Genomic DNA, 23,253 nt, shown 5'->3' with positions numbered 1-23,253 from the left:
GTGTGTGTGTGTGTGTGTGTGTGTGCGTGTGCGTGTGCGTGTGCGTGTGTGAGGGTATTCTGATCACTGGACTGGAGTAACAAATTAATGCTGGGCACCAAGTTCCAGCATTATTACTGAGAGTAATAAAGTATGGAACAGTCCATTCTTACCCTCTTACTGCTCACAGTTGTTACCCGAATCTCCTCTAAAGATAATCAAGAGTTAGTAGCATCATAGTAACCAATTTCCATGAAGACCCTGCATCCTGGAATGTGGGATGCACATAGATTTAAGATTCAAGAAACTTGAAAGCCTCGATGGCCCCTGTGCCTGTCCCTGTGGGGTCCTGGCTTATGCACAGCCCCCTGAGGACGCCCTACCTGCGTGTGCGGTGGAACTGGCACCTCTTCAGGGGGATCCTGGCCACATGCTCCTGCAGCCCCACAAACAGGACACTCTGGCTATGGAGGATCTGCAGGCTCCTGATAGGCTCCCTCCTCCTCACCGGGAAGAGCTCAATCTCCTCCAGCACACAGCTGCCTGAGGTCTGATTCAGGGGTGCCCGGACCTTCTTAATGGTGCCATAATCTGTGAAGACAACAAAGTGGGAAGGAAAAGAAGTAGCTCGGCCATCCCTCAGTTAAGCAGTCTACGCAAGGCACACAGCCATAGCTTTTCAGCCCATAAAGTCATCAGAGCACGCTTCAGGGAGACAGAGGCCTCCTCCATGGGCTACCCTGGATGGAGGCTTCAGGCCCCAGTACTCATTAAAGCTCTGCATGGATGCTTCAATGCAGCCAGCAATGAGAACTCCTCATCCACTTTTTGCTTCTTCAGTTGCAAGCCCAGGAACTGGGAACTTGTTAAACCTTGCCACAGATCCAAACAGCTGCAGATCCAGGAGAGAAAAATCCTAAAGGGGCAGTCCTGGGTCCTTGATGTCAGTAGTACCAATTTTGCTACTCATAACAGACAAAGTGATTGAGAACTGAACACAAGAAAAGGGCGATGTCCCCAGCCTTCCTGCACAGGGAGGGACATCCCTTACCTCTCCTCCTCCTCTCCAATCATCTCCTTCCTCTTTCTCTCTAGGCCTTACTCCTTGGGATGTATTTAATGACTTCATTTTACTAGTTCATTTTTGTGGTTTGGAACATTACTCATTTCTGAACTGACTCAAGTCCTCCTGGCCAGAGGTTTCCTGTTCGTGCATTAGCAGGGCCGAAGGTGAGGGTCCTCTGCAGATGGGCTGTGAGGGATCAAGGGATGGTGGGGTGGATAACACTTGTGTCAAGGAGAGGCACAGAAACTTGAGGCCTATTGCTGCTTGCCTGGGAAGTCCAGTCTGAAATCCAGATATCACAAGTACCTTCAGTTTTTATCACTATCTGAATCCACACATGTAATGAAACCCACCATAATTCTGAGTCCAAATAATCATGATTCATATTTTGTAAACACAGTATACACTTAAGGAGTTATCCTAAAATCAGAAGTAGAATCAGGAACCTTTGGCTTGAAGGAACATCAACCAAAAAGGTAAAAAGACTAGACACACAATTCTTTACATTTTTTTATCTGTACAAATGTTGTTAGAGAAAAGCAGGTGTACATGTGTAGTCATTTCAATGTACTTAAAAATGTGTATCTGAAACCTCGCCTGTGAACATTTTCTTACTATAAACAGGCTGCATAATCATGTACACGGTGTTAGTAATAACTGCTCAAACTTACTTCAAGATAGCTGGTAAATATAAATAAACCCTTCCTTCTATAAGTTGCCTTGGCCATTGTGTTTTATCACAGCAACAGAAAGGTAACTAATACATTCTTTTTCAAATAGAATCAGGATAGGGTACACATGTGATGACCTTGCTCTCTGGTCTCAATCTTCATGCGGTCACAGCACAGCATGGGTCACCCATGGCTCACGATGTGACCTGAGTCTCTTATCTTCAGGTTTCAGCCTCTTTTCTTCCCACTTGGGCCAAAATCCTCCAGGAAGTACGTGTAGAACTAAGACTCATGTGTGGTGGTTTGAATGAGAATGTCCTCCATAGGCTCAGAGTATTTGTAAATTTTGTCCCCAGCAGGTGGTCCACAAGGCATGACAGCACTTGTGAAGTGGAAGTAGGAGAATCAGAAGTTCAAAGTCATCCTTGTTTATATATCAAATTTGGCAGCAACCCAGGATACACAGACCCTGTTTTTGAAAAGCAAACACAAACAAGACGATGACAACAAAAATCTCCAGTTGACTTGTGGGGTAAGATGGCAGATCAGAAGCTGTCTCAGTGCAACATGGTGACTAAGGAGAGTCAGAGTTGGCATGAGAAACAGACTCCAATGCAAAGAGACAAGAAGGGCATCAGTAGTCACAACGGGTGGGTAGAACTGCAGAAAATTATAGAGAAATTGAAGGCTGACACTGGGAAAGAAACATGGCTCCAGCCATGGCTGCCCAGCAGGGGACGGGAAGCAAAGTCTCTAAACGGGGTTTGCTCTTTTTGGACCCACTTCACAACACTCACCTCCACCCTCTTTCCTTTCATTGTTTCATCTAAATTTGCTTTTATGTCTCCTTCCATAACCTCGTCCCTTTTTTATTTCATCCAATTGTTTGTTAATTTTACTTTTATCTTAAATAATTTTAGCTTTATGACATACTACACATTATTCATGCTATTTTCTGTTACCTAATAGTTCATGGTATTGTGCATATATACTTTAATCCAAAATGCAAAGATGACTGCAACATTGAAGAGCACTAGGATATGATCAAGACCAAAAGTTTAAACTCTTTAGTGAAGACAGAGAATCCTAATTAAAATTAGAAATCTTTCAAATCTACCAAATAAATGAATGTGGTGTGTGTGTGTGTGTGTGTGTGTGTGTGAGAGAGAGAGAGAGAGAGAGAGAGAGAGACATTTTGAACTCAAAATAGACAAGAAGTACCTCTACACAACACATTAAAGTAAAATGAGAAGACCACAGAACAAAGGAAGACTATTAAAATATGAAAGGAAAAATCCATTTGTTAAGATAAACCCATCAGGATAGCACCAAATGTCTTAGCAGAAACCCCCAAATCAAGGAAAGCACGCAATAAAAAATTTCAAGTCTTAAAAGTAAGTAAATAACTACCAAGTAAGATTATCTCCAGCAAACTTATCTTAAACTAATGAAGAAATGAAGACATTTTAAGGAAAGCACAAACTGAAGCAATTCACGATGCCATCAGCATTGCTGAAGAGATTGAAACTGTAGAAATGGAGGAGGAAGGAAGTCCCAGTACTGCGAACAGGAAGAAATAAGATTCATGGGAATAATAGATAAGGAAAGAAGAAACAGGAAGAAAATCACTTCTAATCAGCAAGTTTGTAAATTCCTTATAAGAATAGGCAATGATGAAACCAATAAATAATATTTGAATCTACCAGAGAAACAACCATTAAAATGTCAAGAATCAGGCAATGCTTTCTTAATAATAACCACAAATGTAAATGGTCCCAACTTTTAAATTAAAATGCACAGACTAGTCGATTGAATAAAAAACACAATCCAGAGGTCTGGAGAGATGGCTAAGCAGTTAAGAGCACTAGCTGCTCTTGAAAGACCTGGGTTTGATTTCCAGCACCCACCTGGCAGCTAACAACCACTTGTAACTCAAGTTCCAGGGGATCTGATGGTTTCTTTTGATCCATGGGCATTAAACGACATGGTGCACCTACACATATATAGGCAGTACACTCATACACATAAAATAAAAATAATAAATAAAATATTTAAAAAACACTATCAAACTGCTTATTCTCTGCAATTCAGATTCTGATCCCCTAAGTACTGTGTAGCAGAATGTAAACCTTGGAAAAAAAACAGTAACAGCAAAATGTTTCCCAGCTCACTACCCCACTCTCATTCATCCTTGATTCTCTTTATACACGATTTGAGTCAGCAAGGACACCTGCTTTCTTCACGGAACCTGTTGCCAACTGCCATCTTTGAAGCAGTCACTCTCTCACACACAAAGGGTATCCTGCATATACTTAAATAAAATCTATATCTGCAACAACGCTTGATTTTAAAACACTGCACAGCAATGAAAAGAACAGTTCATTACTCAAATCAATATTTACAGGTTATTCCACACGATGGATTTTCAAGTTTGAGTTGAAATCATTGTATTCCACACTCTTGAAATACAAATAGTGATTAAATAACTATCTCATTATGCCCTAATAAACGTTCTCTACTTCTGCCTCGAAAAAATTCAGATATATATTGAATCTGAGGCATTTCTTACAGCACTCAGCTGCGTCTCATTTTTCAATTTGACTGAAGCCTTGGTTTTGAACGCATGAGTACTTTGCACTGTTTGCCAGATTACCATACAAAAAAAAAGAGAAAGAATCTGTATGAAACACCTCATCCCAAATTCAAGATTATTGTATACTATGAATTGCAGTGTTTTTATTGTACATACAAAGCTTTCTGCTCTTATTGAAACTTAATGGTTTAGTTACAGGAAAAATTTAATGTTTTCCTACTATTGCTCTTTGACCTGAAAATATCAAATTAGTGTACTTCGTATTGTACTGCGTCCGAATGTTTGATTTCAAAAAGCACTGCTTCAGTTCACTGAAGAGTTTCATTAAAAATTATTAAATAAATTTTGGCTTTGGATTATCACAGAATTTACAAAAATTTCAGAAGTGGCCACAAACTTATTTGTGCTATTTTATAATACATATTTGTGCAAAGCAGCATTCTTAGCATGATGATCATCAAAGCAAATTATCAATAAACTCTGAAAAACATTGGAGATGCTCTAAACCCTGCAATATCAAATTTCCAACCAATAATTATTTATATAAAAATAAATAAGCATATTTCTCTCATTGTTCTTCTATTTTTTCTTCAATAAATGATAAATTTATATGCAGATATGCAAAACATTGTTTTACAATAAACTTCTCTATTATCAGTACACATGTGATTTGTATATCTACTTCATATGTCTATATACCTAGGATGACTTGAAAATTTCTGGAATGAAATGGGGTCAGTTATGAGTAGAAAAGTTTAAGGATGCTTCTACAAGAAACACACCTCACCGGCAAAGATACATACAGACTGAAAGGGAATCTACCAACACAGTTGAAGGCAGAAAACCAAGTAAGAGTAGCTATACTCATATCTGATAAAGTAGAAATTAAGATGCTAGTCAGAAGACATAAGAAGGTCACTATAATGTAATGAGGGAACTGTCACTGCACACACACGCTGGGCAAATACTGTTACTGTCATTTCCTCTTTTATGTTGAAAACTGAGGCAGGCAAAGGCACATTCAAATGACTGGATTAGTGGAAGGCAGAAATCTGATGTTGGGTAGAGAATGCACAGCTAAAAGTGAATTGTTGTAACAGCAAAGGGTAATTTCTAAATCAACAATCTTTGCCATTAACAAAATGAGCAAAGAGGTAATGAAGATGGTTTAAACAGGCAGAATTTGCACATTGTCACAAGAAACAAAGTGAATTCAAATTAAACATGACTATCTGGAAAGAAATATTTAGAAACTGCTCTCTCCCCTGGAGAATTCCAGCCATGAGAAATGGTCCCTGAATCACCAAATCTTGTTTTCTGAACCTCTGCCACTGGTCCGTGTCTTGGAGGGACAAATACTACTAAGCAATTGACGGGAGAATACATGGAAAGAACACTGTGCTTTCAGAAGACAAAAAGAGAAGAAAACAGTGGATTCAAATGAAATAATGCTCTTTTTTAAAGTATTTTATTTATTATTTATTTTTATTTTATGTGTATGTGTGTATTGCCTGCATGTAGGTAAGTGCACCTATGTTGTGCAATGCCTGTGGAGGAGAGAAGAGACTGTTGGATCTCCTGGAACTGGAGTTATGGACAGTTGTTAGCTGCCATGTGGGTGCTGGGATTCAAACCCGGGACTTCTGTAAGAACAGTGTTCTTAACCACTGAGCCATCTCTCCAGCCCTCATGAAATGGTATTCTTAGAGCAGAGTTTGGCCATAAAGTTTCCAGGGCAAACAACTCTTAAAGCCTTTCACAGGAAGGGGTCAACCTACATTTGGGACCTGATGATGTAACAACAGTTATGGAAACGTCACGGAGCCTCGAGCCCTGCTGTCAGGAGGTGGGAACACAGTTTTCTAGGCCAGAACCATCCAGTGGCGGCATATAAATTCCTCAGAGACAATTTAAAAATTTTCAAGTAGCCACAGGCTTAAAAGGTGTTGCTTTTAGTTCCACATTTTATTTACCACAACGTAATATTACTACATGTGATATTTTAATGTATAATGAGTCTAAAATCATTGAGATTATTTTGCATTGTTTTTACAAAGCCTCTGAAATTCCGGTACAGATCTATTTTAATTCATTCCAGTCATCTGAGAAACTGTGGGTACGGTAATGGACCACGTAGGAATACACACTGTCTGCAGAGAAGTCAGCTGCCAGACCTGGCTCCCCATTCCCAAACGAGACAACTCTGAACCCCAACATGAAGAAACCTCATTTTTCTGCAGATCACATATTAAGCCTTGCTATATTATTTCCTTTGAACAAAAGTTTCTCCCTCTACAAATGTCTGACCACCTCTGAATGTCATGGCCAAAGTTATGAAGATTATCACTTTGAGGAGATTGAGAATCACCTGAGACACATCTATGGAAAAACCTGTGAGCACATGTTCAGAGATGTTTAACTGGAAATGGAGACCCGCCTGAATAAGGAAGGCACCATTCCAGGGGCTTGGGTCTTAGAACCAGTAACAAGGAAAACAGAAACAACCACCAGAGCACCTGCATTTCTTTTCCTCTGCTTCCCAACCCACTGAGTTCCTGTCTTCATCTCCCTTGCCAGGATGGAGTGCATCCTCTGAACCACGAGCCCAAATGAACCTCTCCTTCCTTACGCTGTTTCCTGTCAGGTATTTGTCACAACATGATAAATATTACACTGAAATATACCCACTGCCTCCTACTTCAAGTAAAGTGTTGGAGGGCTGTCAAGGGGTATGGATTGCGCAACCAGTGAAGGCAGCCGTGACCCAGGAACCTGGACTCTCACACCTGCCAGTGAAGTGATCACAGGCAGGTGTCTGAAGTCCTGTGGGAGTGAATGGAGTGCTGTGAGCTCGTTTCAGAACCCGACAGATTGATGGAAAGCAGCCATGACCTATGGAAAGGTGCTGCCTGGTCATCATCATCCAGAGCTTTCCACTTGCCCGGAGAACAGGCTGCCTCCTACTTCTTCTGAGACTGTGGCTTCTGTATGGCACGTTTGGAATAACACTGACAGAAAGTGTGGCCCACAGCCTGAATAACACCTACCCGCTGTAGTGTGAGTCTTAAATGGCCCTAAAGACTGACACAACATGTTAATACAAATGCAGTCAGGAAGAAAAGAAAAAAACCATGACACATGATGTGTTTATGCCTAAGTTAAGCGAAAGGACAGGGAAGTGCTGAGGGATTGCATGAGAGACAGACAGAGCTCCAGAAAGCAGAATGCAGTGGTCAGCATTTCCTCTACTGTAGGAAATGAACTCAGTTCTTTTTTTAATTGAACACGATACATCTTGGCATTTTTGGTCTGTAGCTAACACTAAATGCAAATCACCTTCTAAACTAAACTTTCAAGTGGTTGAACATTGAAGTTGGAAGGGCCTACAACAAAATTTTATATTTTGCATTTGAAAAACAGCAAGGCCCACAAGGGGTTCCATAAGTTCAAAGGACAGACTCTAGAGCCAGGGTTCAGGATCTTGGGATTCCACAAGTCTAGAGAAAGCCCACAGAGTTGGGATTCAGCATCTTCTTGTGTAGACCAAGTGCTTCCTTCAGATTTGTCCAACAGAGGTTTGCTTGGAAAGTGTAGGAGAGGTGATGGACAATCCCTACAACTGTGTGTCAGCAATGGTATGGCTGACCTTTGTTAATTAGTAATTATTCAAAAAGAAGTGAAGCTATTCTTTATAGATGTGCATTTGTTTTCTGGAATTCACTATAGAAATAGGGAACACTTAGATGGTGCCAAGCCCAGGACATATCTGACTAACCCAGGAGGCTAAGAGCTCCCATTTCCATTGGCTTATGAAGCAAACAGGGCAATTAAACTACTTTAAGAAAACAAAACAAAAAAATAAATAAATAAAAACTATAGGAGCACTTTGGAGGTAGATGCATGTGGATCTCTTTGAGATCAAGGTCAGCTTGGACAACATACTGAGTTCTGGCTTGCTGGGTTAAGGAGAGCCTACCTAAAAAAGAAAAAAAAGCAACCTTGAGGCTGGAGAGATGGATCAGCGGCTCGGTGTTTAAGAGCACTGGGTCTTGCAGAGGACCCAGGTTCTTTTCCCAGCACCCACATCAATATCTTCAGTTCCAGGGTATCCAATACACTTTTCTGGTCTCCATGGGTACTGTATGCACACAATACACTTACATACATGCAGGCAGAACACTTATACAGACAAAATAAATAAAAATTTAAAAAAGGAAAAAAAAACCAACAAATAGGTCTACTACGTTCATTAAAAAAAAATTAAGGATCAAAATATTTGTATGAACAGTAATGCTTACAAAAACCAAGATTCTCATGCAACCATTTGCTCTAAAATGTAAGCTGTAACATACACAATTTAATTACTAGTGGCTGAAAATTAATTATATTTTTGCCTTTGGGGGAAAATGGTAGACGTTTTCCAGTTTTCAACACTGAAGTGGCTGAAGTGGATTTCGTAGTTCCAACAAGGTTCTGCTTTTCACTTTGATGGCATTAGCCAATTTAGATCAACTCAAGGGCAATGATCTCTCCTTGGTAATCAAGTATGACATATTGTGAGATGGTCCTGCTGTGAACTCAACTGAGTCCACCCAAGACTCTGAAAATGAAGCCCGGGCCCTCAGAACGTCATGATGTGACTGCATTTGGATAAGTGATATTTAAAACTGTAATGACGGTTAAATGAGGTAAGAGCACGCCCTCCTCCAAGAAGACTAACATTCTTACGGGAACAAAAGATCAGCACACAGACAGGCAGGGTCACACAGGAAGGTCCACAGGAGGACCCACAGAGACAAAGCATTACAAACCAGGAGGGAGGCCTCAGAAGGAAGAAATCCTGGTGGCTTGAACGGTATACTTAAGACTCGAGCAGTCTGGGGGCAGTTTCAGAGGAACATGCACTCCAAGTCAAAAAACAAGAAACAGGAAAAGTAGATTCGATTATCAAAAATTTTCAGAGTAATTTCAAAACTGTAGCAATCTTTTCCTTTTTCCCTAAAATATTATAACTCAAATTCTAATCCAAATACTTTTCAAATTTTTTGTTAGTAGTACTCAGTGGTAGAGAACTTGCCTAGCATGTACAAGGCAAGCCCTAGTATAATAGATAGATAGATGATAGATGATAGATAGATGGATAGATAGACAGATAGATGATAGATAGATAATAAAATGTTAAACTGCTTTACCCTTGTTTGAACAGAAGATTCATATTATGAGCAGTTTATTATTGTCAGATATTTTCATAAAACTCTTTCTCTCTCTATGTGTGTGTCCATATAACACAGGATGATTGGCTATGGCAGGATACATTTACTCATATATACACAGTTTTATATGTACATGTATCATACAGAGAAAGTTGCAGAGGGTGGTACAGGACAGCAAAAATTTGTAAACTTGATGCATTTTGATTTAATTATGTATTTCATGCACAAGGTACTATTGTTGAAAACCTTTGTGTTAATGTCTCTGCTGGGCTTTGGGGAAAATCAGAACTAAAGTATTCAGGAATGAACTTTCAAGAATCTGACAGGAAAAAGGTCTTTGATTAAAATGAATTTCATGTGTGGTGTGTATGTGTGTGTGTGTGTGTGTGTGTGTGTGTGTGTAAGAGAAATGAGGGGAGGGGAGAGGGGAGACAGGAGAGGAGGGAGGAGAGGGAGAGGAAGAGGGGGAGATAGAGTGGGAGGCACGCACACGGCGGGGGGAGAGGTGTATAGGTCTGCATGCTCACGGGCTCACATGCAGAGGCAAGAGGATGTTATTAGGTTTCCTGTTATGCCCTGCCTTATTCTCTTGAAACCGGGTCTCTCACTGACCCTGGAGTTTAGCTGGCATCCAGTTGGGCTATGGAATGTCCCTGTTTCTACTTGTGCCCCCACAGTGCTGGGGTTATAGGTATATATGACCATGCCCAGCGTTTTACATGGGTTCTGGGAATTTGAACACAGGTCCCCACGCTTTTGCAGCAAGCCCACTTACCTACCAAGCCACCTGCACAGCCGTATAGTGAATTTCTTGTCGCAGAGTGTCAGGATTTTAGTTTCACCAGCATTAAAAAATATGAACACAGGTATTTGAGAGGAAGGAAGGACATGCTTGGAGGACGGAGGCAAGGGAGGGAAGTGAGTACAACCAGCACTGTTCAGCCTTTGCCATCACTGTGGGTAAAATAACAGTCTTTTCATACTTGCATATGATCGGATAATCCTCTTCAACTCGTTAAAGCTTAATGATGATGATTATGCTTAAGCCACACCGGAAAGGCACTGTATCTTATATGTAAACCAGTTTAAATCTTAATACTACTATGAACTCTGACCAATGAAAGAAGACTCAGAAAAAAAATGATATAGTTTAAGAAAGCATTCATACATACTTCCAAAATACTGTCTAAACACGTCTCCTCTGAAAAATGATAAAATTTTTAGAAGATGGAGTTGTAATATATTTGAGATATGCACATGCACACACATATTTGGTTTGTAAGAAAGGAAAATAATTCTGCCAACAAATCAAGAAACATCTCCTTGGGAAAATGTTCAAAGATGAAGGGCTATCACAAAGTACTGCACAGTTAAACCCAGTATCCGTTCACCTCTCCTTCATTGGCTCTAAGTTTATTTGTATTTTAAGAGGATGTGTGCCAACCCAACTTCTGTGTGCTGAATCTAGGACAGAAATTAAGCTTTTGAAAGAGGCAAGTGGAGCCTTGGATGATGACTCCGTGAGGGCGTGAGATTCGCACGGACACTGGCACCTCTCACCCAGGAAGCTAAATGACTTTGTTTCCCACTGTGCGTTTGGCTCGGTTTGATTCTGTGCCACTGCATCCCAGAGGCGTTTTCCGTGTTTGTCTCATCGACCCAGTTACTGCAGAGAGATAGAAAAACTTTGTATTTGCATCTGCCACTGTTCCAAGCATTAGCAGTGCAGTCATGATGAAACACCTTCTTCCACTCACTGGGCAGTCTGTTGCCATAGCAACAGATCATTATATAAAGTTCATCAATTTAGCTAGCCACTATCCCAAGGCTGCAGACAACTAATACGTTACCAAAGCCCTTTCTCTTTACTTGTAATTTGAGCAAATGAATTAAATTGGTCTTGGCACTTGAAGCTCAGCATTGCATTTTTATATTAAAGGGGAACTCAGGGCAAAGGATAGGTTGTGCTGGCCATGTCTGAAAAGCAGATTTTAATTAATTTTCATATCAGATTCAATTGATTTTTTTCTAAAAAGAATATGTTGATAACTTAAAAACATTTCTAGTTATAAATTACATGCAGCATTCTTTAATCCCAAAGACTCAGACTAAACCACAGTCTCCCTTGGCATATATATAGGTTCCAGAGTCATACATCATAACACACAGGGTTGCTTGGTCATTGTCACTTACTGACTTACAGAACAGTGCCTGGCACACAGTGGGTACTGAAGAAGTGCACAGGGCTTGGTGAGTGGCACCAGCTGCTCAAGTCAGACAACCACCTACAACACTTACAGGCCATGTGTGGCAAAGACTAGGTTACTAACCCTCTGTGTCACAGCACCGGGCAACTAAATAAGCTTATAGAGCACACTCTAGAAGAATTGATTAATATTCTTTCCTTGCTACTGCTTGGACTGCAGATGAAAATCCAAGTCAGCCGCTTCCTACCTCCATCAGTACTCGCCACACATAAGCAGAGGGAAATGATATTTCTTTTATAGCAACTTTGTCTTGCAAAACAAAATTTCAACAGCTTCTTTCAGTAGGCTAAATCATAAGCCAGGGCTTACAGGAAATTTACCACTGGAGTTTCCTGTGAATAAAAACCATATTACATTTAAAACAAGAGTGCAATTAATAGTGTCCCCTGGGCCCCCTCCTAAAGCTCTCCTCTAACCCCACAGCTTAAATCTAACGCTAGTCATTCTGCTACGGAAGCAATTCAGGTTTCTAAAAGGAAATTACTTGCTTTAGATTTATTGTATCTGAATTACAAAACCACCACCCAGTTGGCACAGTTGGCAGCCCTTGTCTGACATGCACCAGGCAGTGCTACAGTCTAAATTACCTTCTCACCCCCAGTGGTGAAATTTATACTATGTCTAGTCCCATTAGTTGTCGATTAAGATGGTTAAGAAAAATCTGTGCTAAGCGCTTTTGCACTTTTGAAACATTAATTTAAAAGAAGAATGAGAACTCTTTCCTCCACGGAATAAGAAAATTATTTTGTCATTTTTCTGAGTTGCTCCATTATACCCATTATGAACTAGTGCCTGAGGGGACAAGCTGTTTGGCAGCTGGAGTCTGTGATCTGTTCTCAAGTGTGGTTGTATCCATTCCCATAGCTTCAAAGACAAGCTGAAGTCTCTATTACTGCCCAGAAGTTTCTACTCAGGGTCAAAGAGGGATTTCCACATCACACTGAGACCTACCATGGGCACAGGAGTTCAGGGATTACAAAACGAAATCAGGGTCTCTCCTTTGGATTTATTCTGTGGGCACCAGAGAACACGATTCAGGTGACAGGATAAAACATTCAATGGGATCAACTCAGCTTTCAGCTTCGTCTCCTCTCTCCAGACACAATTCCAGCCGCCTAGTCATCTCCTTTCTCCAGAAGCTTGCCCCATCTGCTCTGTATCTTCCCATGGGAGGGTGGCCCCTGCCTTCTCCGCCACAGCATCTCTGAGAGCTGGAGCCTGCACCTCTGCTCTCCGCCACTTTTGACTTCCCACAATCTGTGCGCTTATGGGAGTCGATTCTTGCTGCAGTGAACATTGCTTGTTGGACCAAACCATAGAATAAACATCTGTATTTGTTGGATGGCATCTACTTCCCTTGACATCAAGCACTGCGCCTCCTCCTCATCCCAGTATTTTATCAGCTGGCTACAGTCAAGTGACAGTTGGGGATTACTGAATGAAGAATCTTCAGATTTTCAAATTTATGCCCTGGAAGTCATCCCTCTAAGATCAGTGTTGAACTTTTCAAGAGGAGATGCCTAAATGGAGACTCCTAAGTGTTGCAAGCTGGTCCCCAAGTTTATAACTGTAGAACTTATACATTGGTTCCTATAGGTGGTTCTTGAAGTGGCTATGCCCAGCACAGCTCTTGAGACTGGGATTCAGGAGGGATGCAGAATGGCCAGAAACAATAGGTGAACCTTCACAAAGTGTTTAAGATTGTCATGTGACCAATAACTAAGGGCCACTGACTGACAGTGGAGGAGGAGCTCAGAGAGATAGAATTTCCTGAATTTCTTCAAACCCCAAATGATACTTCAGATGAAGCATCTGGTACCATCCTTGATTCATAAGAAGCACTTTCTGTACATTAGTCATAGTCACGACACTGATGGGGAAGAAGATGACGCCATTGCCAAGCATCCTCCCTCTATGCCACAAACATTTCCCTGTGTGTTAAAACTCCTCCAGAAACGGGAAAGGCCAGTGGGCAGGGTGTGAACATCTACTTATGGGTGACAGGAAGTAGACATCCATCTCTACTCTTAGTTCTAAGGACAAAATTCTTTCCAACAGATAGTGTGAGTTCTGTTTGTTAAATGCAAAAATAGAGACTCACTGTTACTGCTTTAATGTTAAATGTCTTCTACATTTGTGTGAACAGTTGGTCCCCAGCTGGTGGTGGGATTTGGGGAAGTCCTGAAATCTTTTGGACCTAGCTGGAAGCCTGGAAGACGCAGGGTTATAGAGGTGGGGCTTAAGGGTTCCAGCCTCAGTTCAGATCCAGATTTTTCTCTCTCTGCTTCCTGACTGTCACAAGTCTTCCTGATACCATGCCCCATATGTCTTCAAGTCACAAGCCAAAATGAATCCTTTCTCTTTTAAGGTACCTACTGTCGGGCATTTTATCACAGAGGTTACATTTTACAGTGTCTCTTAACCTGTAAGAGCTGAGGGACAGTAATATCAAACTCAAAGTATGTGTGGAAATGGAGCTAAATACCCCCCAGGCCATGTCTGCTTCCTTTTTCAGGACTTCATTTTAATTTCATCCCTGTTACGAGCTCCGAGTGCATCAGCTAACGTCAGAAGAGTCACATGTCAAATGAACTTGCATCATTCTTCAGTGTGATGCAAAGTCCCCAGTGACTGAGCCCCTTCCGACAAACTTCTTCAAGCTCAGGGCACAGCACTTAGTTGTGCTCAGTGGAAGATTTTTAGTCTGATGGAACACATTCACAAACTTGATGAGGACAGTTAACAATACTACACTGAGTTCTTGAAGTTTATACAGGGCTCTAGTAGCCTCACTGCCTCTCAAAAAAAGAAAAATGTAAGAACATTAGGTAATGGACATTTTAATTAATTAGTTTGTGCTATTACTTCACAATTTACACAAATGGTAAACCATTAAGTGGTTCATCTCAAATGCATTTTTTAGGGGGCAGGGCTACAGTGCCCCACCAGTGTGCCATACCTCCAGTAAAATGCATGTCATTTTATTAGAAAAAAATATCCTTGGGCTAGGGAGAAAGCTCAAGCAGTAAAGTGCTTGCTGTGCAAGCATAAAGACGTGAGTTGAATCCTCACAACCCACATGGAGAGGAAGGCATAGGAATGTGTGCTTAAAATTCTAGTCCTGAATTGCTGATGACATGTGGCTCTCTGGGTCTTGCTGGCCAGGCAGCCTGGTCTAATCAGCTAGTTCCAGGCCAAAACAAGGGAAGGTACTTGAGGAACAACACTCAAGGTTGACACCTCTAACACCTATACATATAGGTTCACATGTTCAAGCACCCCTCCGACCCCCCAGGAACACCCACAGAGGTGCAGCCACCACAAGAACACACAAATACAAACACATGAAATCCTTTAGGACCAACTCTCAATTTTCTTGTATATATGAAATTTCACATTGTGAGTAACACCCCCTTTCCATCCTTTTTTAGCCTTTATTATTTATTAACATATACAAAAGGTTGGCATTGCTTATATAATTTGAATGATGATGATGATGATGATGATGGTGATGATGGTGATGATGGTGATGATGATGATGGTGATGCCGCCACAGGAACATGTTGAATGCACTGCACAGCATCCCAGTGTTTTGTATTTATTACCTGGCCATTCCCTTTAGAATTGTGTGGTGTGTGTGAGGAAAGAACTATGCCCCTGGCCTGACTGCATTTTCTCACCTGACATTATTCTTTAGCTTCTGGTCTTCCCAGCAGAAACAGAACTTCGGCCTGTCTAGTTGGCCTTTTGTCCTTTTTACGTGACAACAGGTGTTCCCTCAAAATAGGGGAGCAGCTATCTTTGTGAGGTTTGGTCTCTGATGAGGACTGACATCTTTCTAGTTTCTCTACTGACAAAGGACAGGGCTGCTTTATAATACAGGCCCACAGGCTGTTCGAGTCCTCAAGCATTCGCCCTGTCCTGTTCAGAACGGCCAAGTACCAACTGGCTCATTTATTTATTGAGGACTTCTCTGGGTAATTCCAAACTTTGTCCCTGAGGTGCAGGCCGCCTGATTTCCTGGACTTGAGGGAAGGTGCCATCTGGCAGATTTACTTTTCACTTGCTGTGCTGTGTGTGGAGGTGCGAACCACAGTAAACAAATTACACAATGTCAATAATGCAACGGTGGGTCCATAAATTGATAATGAAGCTGAAAATTCTTATTACCTAGGATTTCTCCTGTGCTTTTCTATGTTAAGACACAAATATTTACCAGTGTTGCTACTGCCTGAGCTCAGTACAGTGACGTGCTGTAGCCTGGGGAGCAATAGGCTATGTCAGACAGCCCCTGTCAGTGGTGAGCTATCACTCAGATTTATGTAAGTGCACTCTGGACAAGTAAACAATAAGGTATACCAACCCTTTATGAACAGCTTTACTGGGGCATTACCAGTTATGCACAGTGTTTGGTATGGAGTCCCTACCTCCCCTTTCTCATCTCCAGACCTGGGTATAGGTTGGGGTTCAAGAGTTTTGAGGCAAGAAAAGGTTCCACATGGGACAGAGAGTGGAATTTCACTGTCTTGTTAAGTGAAGTAAGACTAGGGAAAGGAAAAGGTGGGAGAAAAGAACAGAGAGAGCAGAGGGCTGCCTGTTCCCTACAAACCCTTCCATGAAACCTTCCAGAATGACTATATTCACAAAATGGTTTCTTTTAAAACACAAGGTGGTGAAGAGTTCAGGCTGTTTGACAGTACAAGAAGCACATTTTCCAACTTTGTAAAGGATTAGAGAGAATAAATCCAGGGATTAATTAGCATACATTATGGGGAGTCTTAAAGACTTGCTAGGCATGGATCTGGAGTCAGATATGATGAGCCAAGTATCTGAGAACAAGGAAAGCCTAGAAGTACTTCGGGACAGCCATGATGCATGACCTGAAATGCTCACATGGACAGAATATGTCTAAATTGTGACACAATACTGAGATAGGAAGCTGGGATGCTCAGCCATTCAATATCTCCATGGAATGGATACAGATTCTGGGGCACCTGAGATAGCTGATTTCAGTGCTGGCTTTCTGGTGTGGTGCCCCCATTTTTTGTGGGTGTAGGATTGTTAGCATTCTATACTACTGGCACTTTAATTCAGAAGTGAGTAGAAGATAAACTCTAACCAAATTCACTGCTTCCCCTAACTCGAATTGGGAATTTGAGTGGCTGAGCAGGGCATCCTTGACCCACATCAGTAACGTTATCTAGACATGAAGGCAGATGGCAGGAGACTGTGGACCAGGAGGTGAGATGTCTAGGTCTGGAGATGGGACAGGGGGTAGCCACCACTCACAGGACATAGGAACAGCCCTTTGCTTCCGAACAGGGCATGTGTTGTATGACACAGAACAATATTCAACATTCAGGTAAGGAACTGACCACAAGTCACTGAAACTGGTATAGGGTCAGAGGTGAGTCAGGACAGTCAATGCTGAGCCGGTATCCTGGTATCTATTGCATGGTCTATGCTGAGGCTAGAAAAGTTCCAGAATCTGAGGAACCAGGCTGTAAAAACCACAGGGTCCCCCAAACAAGCTTCCAGGACTGCTGATACAGACCAGCTATTTAACAAGCCCATGGCAGCTGGCTCTGAACTCATGTAGAGAGGAAGGTGTGCTGCCCAGAGGTATCAGAAACTGACAACAATGTTTAGTCAACAGGTTTCTGAATTGAAGGAAAAATACAGTTTAATTCAAGGAATAGCAGTTCATGGTGAAGGCTGCCCTTTAGAAAGACCCATTTCCCAAGGGTAAATCCAGACCCCTTTAGTTGAAGCTATTTTCTTTTTCGCTTTCAGCCAGTGTTCTGCTAAGCACAAGGTCACACTTTTATAAAATTAACTAAGTGATCACATCACCGAGGCCCCAAGTGAAGCCCCTACCCTTATAATTAACTTAGGAAATCACTTTTAATAATAAAGGTGGGAGTTCCACTTCAAAATTCCAAAAACATATTTACACATTCATATCATTACTACATTTTTCATTATTGTTTCAGATGTGTAAGTAAAAGGCTCATGAAAACCGCTCAACAGTTCTGCCATGCAAGCCCCGTTCTGCGTGGGCTAAACCAGGAATCACTTCTAAGAGCTTTCCCTAACTCCAGAGAATGCTCAATAAGCCAGCTTCCCATGCTAATGATGAGGAACACGTACTTCCTCATTACAGACCTTTCAGAACACATTTTTTCTTTACTTTATGTTAGCTCAGTTTTAATTTCTCAAAGAAAAATAAGACACGTTTAACCAGATTCATTATACACAGTTGAATAAGAGGAGTCAGAGCAAAATATTCACAAGAACTGCCCCTCCTGGACCTGATGTGATCTAAAATGATCTAATAATCTCTAGTAGGTAAGCTTTCATGGTCTTCAGAAATCCAAAGAGTGGTGAGAGTCGTTCACTGAGTCATAAAGTTCATTGCTTTGCAAAGAATGGTCATAAACGGCTAAACCAAAAAGAAAAGTTCCTTATCTGTATATTTGTGATCAGTAAAGACAATGAACCTGCTGATGCTGGACACGTGGACATGTCTGACTGATGGACATGTGGACAGTGCCTTACATAGGCTAACACAGGCATTTTTTTAGCACATACTAAGTCAGGTGATGAAAAATGGGGGATGGGAAATAGTTTCTTTTGCGGTATAGGTGAATGTTTATGCTTGCATGCATGCTCATGTGTGCATGTTTATGTGTGCAGGTGTGTATGTGTGTGTCTGTGTGTACATTAATGTACATGCATGTGGAGGCCAGAGGTCAGTTGTGGGTGTCAGTGATCAGGCACTGTCCATCCGCCCCCAAAGCCGTCTTTCTCATGTCAGTTTTCCTTTGTTCTAGAAGGAGAGATGGCTCCACAATTAGGGTTCCAGGCAGTCTAGGGTTCTCAGCACCTTCTTTACATTTATTTATATATTTGTTTTGTGTGTGGGGTGTGTGTGTGTGTACACTATCAGATCATCAGGCTTGTAAGCAAGTGAATTACCACTGAGCCAGCCTACTGCCAAGGTTCTTAGTACTTTTGAACTGCTGCAACACAATATCACATGACTGGTGCCTTAAAGCACCAGACCTTTATTTCTCCAAGTCCGAAGGCACCTGCAGATTTTGTGTCTGGTGAGGGTCTCTCCTCATAGGTGTCGTCATCTTATTACATCCTGTGCAATCGCTTTTTGCTTTTTTACAAGGGCATTAATCCTATTCAAGAAGTTTGCCTTTATGACCTAATCACTAAAGACCCCATATTACAGGCCCTCAAAGTGGGACTGGTTTTCAGCCTATGAATGGGTATTGTATGAACATTCACACGATAGCAAGAACATGGTTAATCATGGGCTGCCTGGGCATTTCATACATGGTCAGTCTAAAAAGAATCATGCCTCAGCTTGTCCAGGAAAACACTTTATATGACTGATAACTGAGGTAGGAACATGTGGGAACATGTGCCCTGGAGACATAGCTCTAAGCATTGTCCCGTTCTTCACACTGAGAATTGTGTGGTATTTTAATAAGAGCCCCCCTGGTGTCCTGATAAATGAAACGATGCTTCAAAACCACGAACTATAACATTGCAAAGACATCGCTTTGGCCACCTCTGTGCTTCAGGAGCCAAGAACGAAGAAACCATGGCAAACCCAAAGGATTAGGGTTCAAGAAAGTCACTGTAGAATTCGATTTTTGAAACAAGTCAGTTAAGAAACTCTGACATAGCAAGAAATCCCACACCAAGGCAGACCTGCCGATCAGCACCCACCGAGCTGTTTGCTCACAGCAGTTTCCAGCATGCATCCTGGAGTCAGGAAATGTTCCAGGTGTTTACAGGACGGGAACTTTTGGGGAACCTCTATTTTCTCTAACAGGATCCAGTGGGGGCTCTGGCACTGTCCTCCCTCTGCTATTCAACAACCTTTCTTTCAACCTGTCAGATTCTTCCCTTTCACTCTTTAACACCTTCTCCTCCTCTACAGGATCTTCACTGAAAAGGAGGGATGAGTTGTTGTTGTTGTTGTTGTTTTTTTCTAGTTATTCTTGGAAGCACTTGAAGAGCAAAGCTCACGTGTAGCCTGTTCCTTACGGATAGTTCACAATACATTCCTCCTTCCTCATTCTTTGGAAATCTATTCCAAATCCACTTAGTGATACCAGGCAAGGGCCACACACAGAAGTTAACAAGAACGACTGGGCACGAGTGAAGAGAACACAAAAGTAGACACTTAGAAATAAGACACACCACATTCCATAAGGAATCTGGAAGCTACGATTGTGTATGATTGCACACTGCACGAAGAAGTAGATTCCAAGCCCACTAACTCCACTGGAGAAGCCCTGCTACCTCATCCTGTGTAGCACATTAAATCAATATAGAAGATTTGTGCTGCACACTACAGTTCTTTCAAGGACAAGAGGCAATCCTGTGGCTATCTGACAATGGAATTAAGGGTTTTTCTTGAGTGGAGATTCAATTTGTTGACACATCAAAATAAATCACATTACTGAGAATATATAGCACCGAGAACAATTTTGTTTTCTGATTTAAGAACATGAGACCGTGGGGAGCCTCTGCTTCATGCTCAGCCACAAGTGGATGTGTGGTGGGGTCTCGACGTTCGGTTCCCACATTCACAAAGGAATCCCAAATTTCCCCCAGATCTTAGGTGTTCATGAGCCTCATACACTAAATCCAGCAGGACAGTGTCCTCTTAGAGGAATCCTTAATTTCCTTCAGTGATCCTGTCAGAGAGGAAGCATTTCTGAGAGAAGAGATAGAGATGCCTCTCCTTTTATCATCGGAAGGATATGTACTTGTCGCTGTTAGGTAAAGCACACAGTTCCTAGTCACAGGGCAGAGAAGAGAGGGAGGGAGAGTGGAAACTTCGGGAAGGGTACAGTCAGCGCTGGCAATAGCTCTTGGGTTTTAAGATGACAAGGAGGGACTGTCTGTTCCTTTGGCTTTGCTTTAGGCTTTGGGCATGCCTGCGAGGGATCATCTAGATGAGGTTAAATGTCGGAGGAAAACTCTGTGGATGACACCACTTCACAGGTTAGGTCCAGTTGAACAAGAAAGAGGAAGGGAAGCCAGCAGCAGCATCCATCTTCTGCTTTAGGAACGGTGATGCAGTGTGAGCAGCTACCTCAAGGCCTGCCACCATGACTTCCCACCTTGATGGACTGTCCCCTCAAGCCCTGAGTTAGAATAAACTGTGCCTTCCTTAACTTACTGTTGCTGGGGTGTTTTTATCACAGCAACAGCAAAGTAACAAAGACACCAGGGCTTGTTACATTTTTTGCACCGATGGCCCCTTTTTGCCTGATAAACCTTAATGTGTCTTGGGTGTATGGGTACATAAAATATGTATGAAAATTAAATGTTTGCTGCTAATAAATCATAAAAATGTTATTCTAAAGCAATTATTTGGTATACATATAATTTTACCAGTTATTAAATATGAAAACAGAATTTGCATAAAGATGAGATGGAAGTACTTAGTTATTTTTGCATAAAGAATTAAATTATAACTGAATGTTCTTTTTACTGCATCTTCAACTTTTTTTTAGCAATTTTGATTTTATGATCATCAATTCTGAGAACATGTCTCAAAAATATGTAGTATAAAGTAGCTGAAGTGTGCTCAGGGTCATTTCAGAAATTGATTTCCAATGGTTTCTTCTGAAACTCCAGTCAGGAATTCAAACAGCAATCTTTAAGACACCCTATTAAAATATAAACCAAAGATCTATTAATTTGATGTGTGCTGAGGAATGATGGTAAGAAAAAAATAAAAAAATTGCTTTCCATAATTAAAGCATTATGTTTCTATAAGATCCGTCAAGGTTGTATACAGTAAAACACTGCAATTCATAATATACAGTAGTCTTGAATCTCAGTTGTGGTATTTCAGACAGCCTCCATAGGTGTGGCATGGTGAGTGTGACTGATGGAATTCACAAGCAAACTGAACACTGCAACACAGGCAGTCACTGCCAGAAACCCCTCGGATTCACTACACATTTGATTTTGAATTAAGTTTTCCTGGTGTGTTCAGAACCCTTTTACTGCTACCAAATTTCTGTGAATCCTGCATTCAAATACCTTCTGGTGTTGTCACAGTTTAAGAAGCTGGACTTTGCCACCATGGTGGCACATGCCTTTAATCCCAGCACTGGGGAGGCAGAGGCAGGTGAGTTCAAGGCCAACCTGGTCTATGTAGTGAGTTCCAGGGAGACCTGTCTCAGAAAGATTTAAAAAAAAAAAAAGAAAGCACTGAACTTTCATAGCAAATCAGGGAGCAGAAACCCACATCGCTAAATTATGCCCTGCTACTTGGAAGACACAAGGATCACCTCTTCACTAATTCAGACAAAGTGGAACTATCAAGTGATGTACCATGACAAAGGTCTCCCTTCCTAGGATCTGGGTCTTACGGTGATTGCTGTTTGAGCAGCAATAACAAAAACATAACATAAGCTGTCACAGAGGAGCCAGAACAAGAAATATTAGATTTTATTCTCTGGAATAATAGTGTTAAAACTCTATGGAGACAAATAAACAGTCGTGTAAAGTCTGAAACAAAAGGTACAGAGCAGGAGCAAGTGGCTCCTGCCTGTTTTGGAACATTGTTGTCCCCCAGGACAGAGTTCAGGGTGTAGGTTACGGCACACAAAGACCGAGAGGAGGAACAAGAACAGGATGAGCACCATGGCGGATTCTGATGTCAACTTGATTGAATTAAGAAACGTCTAGAGAGTTTATAAAGCTCACCTCCTGTGGGCTTGGTGAGGCATATGCAGACAGATCATGAGGGCTGTAATGTAATCAATGGGCCAGTCCCTGGATGCATTCAAAACACGTTGGCTATATAGGAAGGCTTTAAGGGCAGGAAGTGAGTGAGAGGAAGAAGCTCAGTAGGGGTGCCCTTGGGGACACTATGTTGCCCTAGCACTTGCCTGTCTCCCCATTTTTTCTGCTTCTTGTTTGCCAAGAAGGGCAGCCTCGGCCTAAAAGCACTGCTTAATCTCCTGTGTTCGATTTTTGCCTTAGAGATATCATCAAACTTTGTCACGAAAACTCATATTTGATCAGCATGGCACCAATGTGTAAAACAATGTATGAGCTGCTTTATGTGACATGCCAACATTGTGCATGGGAAAGGACAGTCCATATATGATAGTCAGAGCTACAGTATGTGCTTAACCATGACAAACAGGGTGGTGAAGTTAGACCAGTTACTGGAGGTAGTTCTTACATATGGAGACCTATGTTCTGAGGAAGAATCCTTTCCTAATATCACTTTGTGGATCCTTCACCAAATTAATAGTCTTTTGGGTCTTTTCTAACAATTACTTCAGGATAAAACTAACTGCTAGAAATTCCCACATGTTCTCTCACAGTGTGGACCCCAATAACTGGTGCTCCACATTATTGGCCCTACATGAAATTTCCATAAAAAGGTAGAAAAGTTTTTTTTTTTTTT

The 23,253-nt window shown here is 41.5% G+C and overlaps 1 protein-coding gene across 4 annotated transcripts in view; it reads right to left on the bottom strand.

The window, feature by feature from the left end:
- Positions 1-23,253, bottom strand: part of Sema5a (semaphorin 5A) — a 487,535-nt gene that overhangs the window by 91,047 nt on the left and 373,235 nt on the right. For all 4 annotated transcript variants that reach the window (XM_029565663.1, XM_008837641.3, XM_029565665.1 and 1 more), the window contains one exon: positions 363-570. In XM_029565663.1, the coding sequence (XP_029421523.1) occupies positions 363-570 (208 nt within the window). The remainder of the gene's footprint in view (positions 1-362; positions 571-23,253) is intronic.

The sequence above is a fragment of the Nannospalax galili genome, unplaced genomic scaffold (genome assembly GCF_000622305.1).
Source record: "Nannospalax galili isolate Female #2095 unplaced genomic scaffold, S.galili_v1.0 scaffold698, whole genome shotgun sequence".
Classification (NCBI taxonomy): domain Eukaryota; kingdom Metazoa; phylum Chordata; class Mammalia; order Rodentia; family Spalacidae; genus Nannospalax; species Nannospalax galili.
The sequence above is the reverse complement of the archived record's forward strand: the minus strand, read 5'-3'. Positions and strand labels throughout refer to the sequence as shown.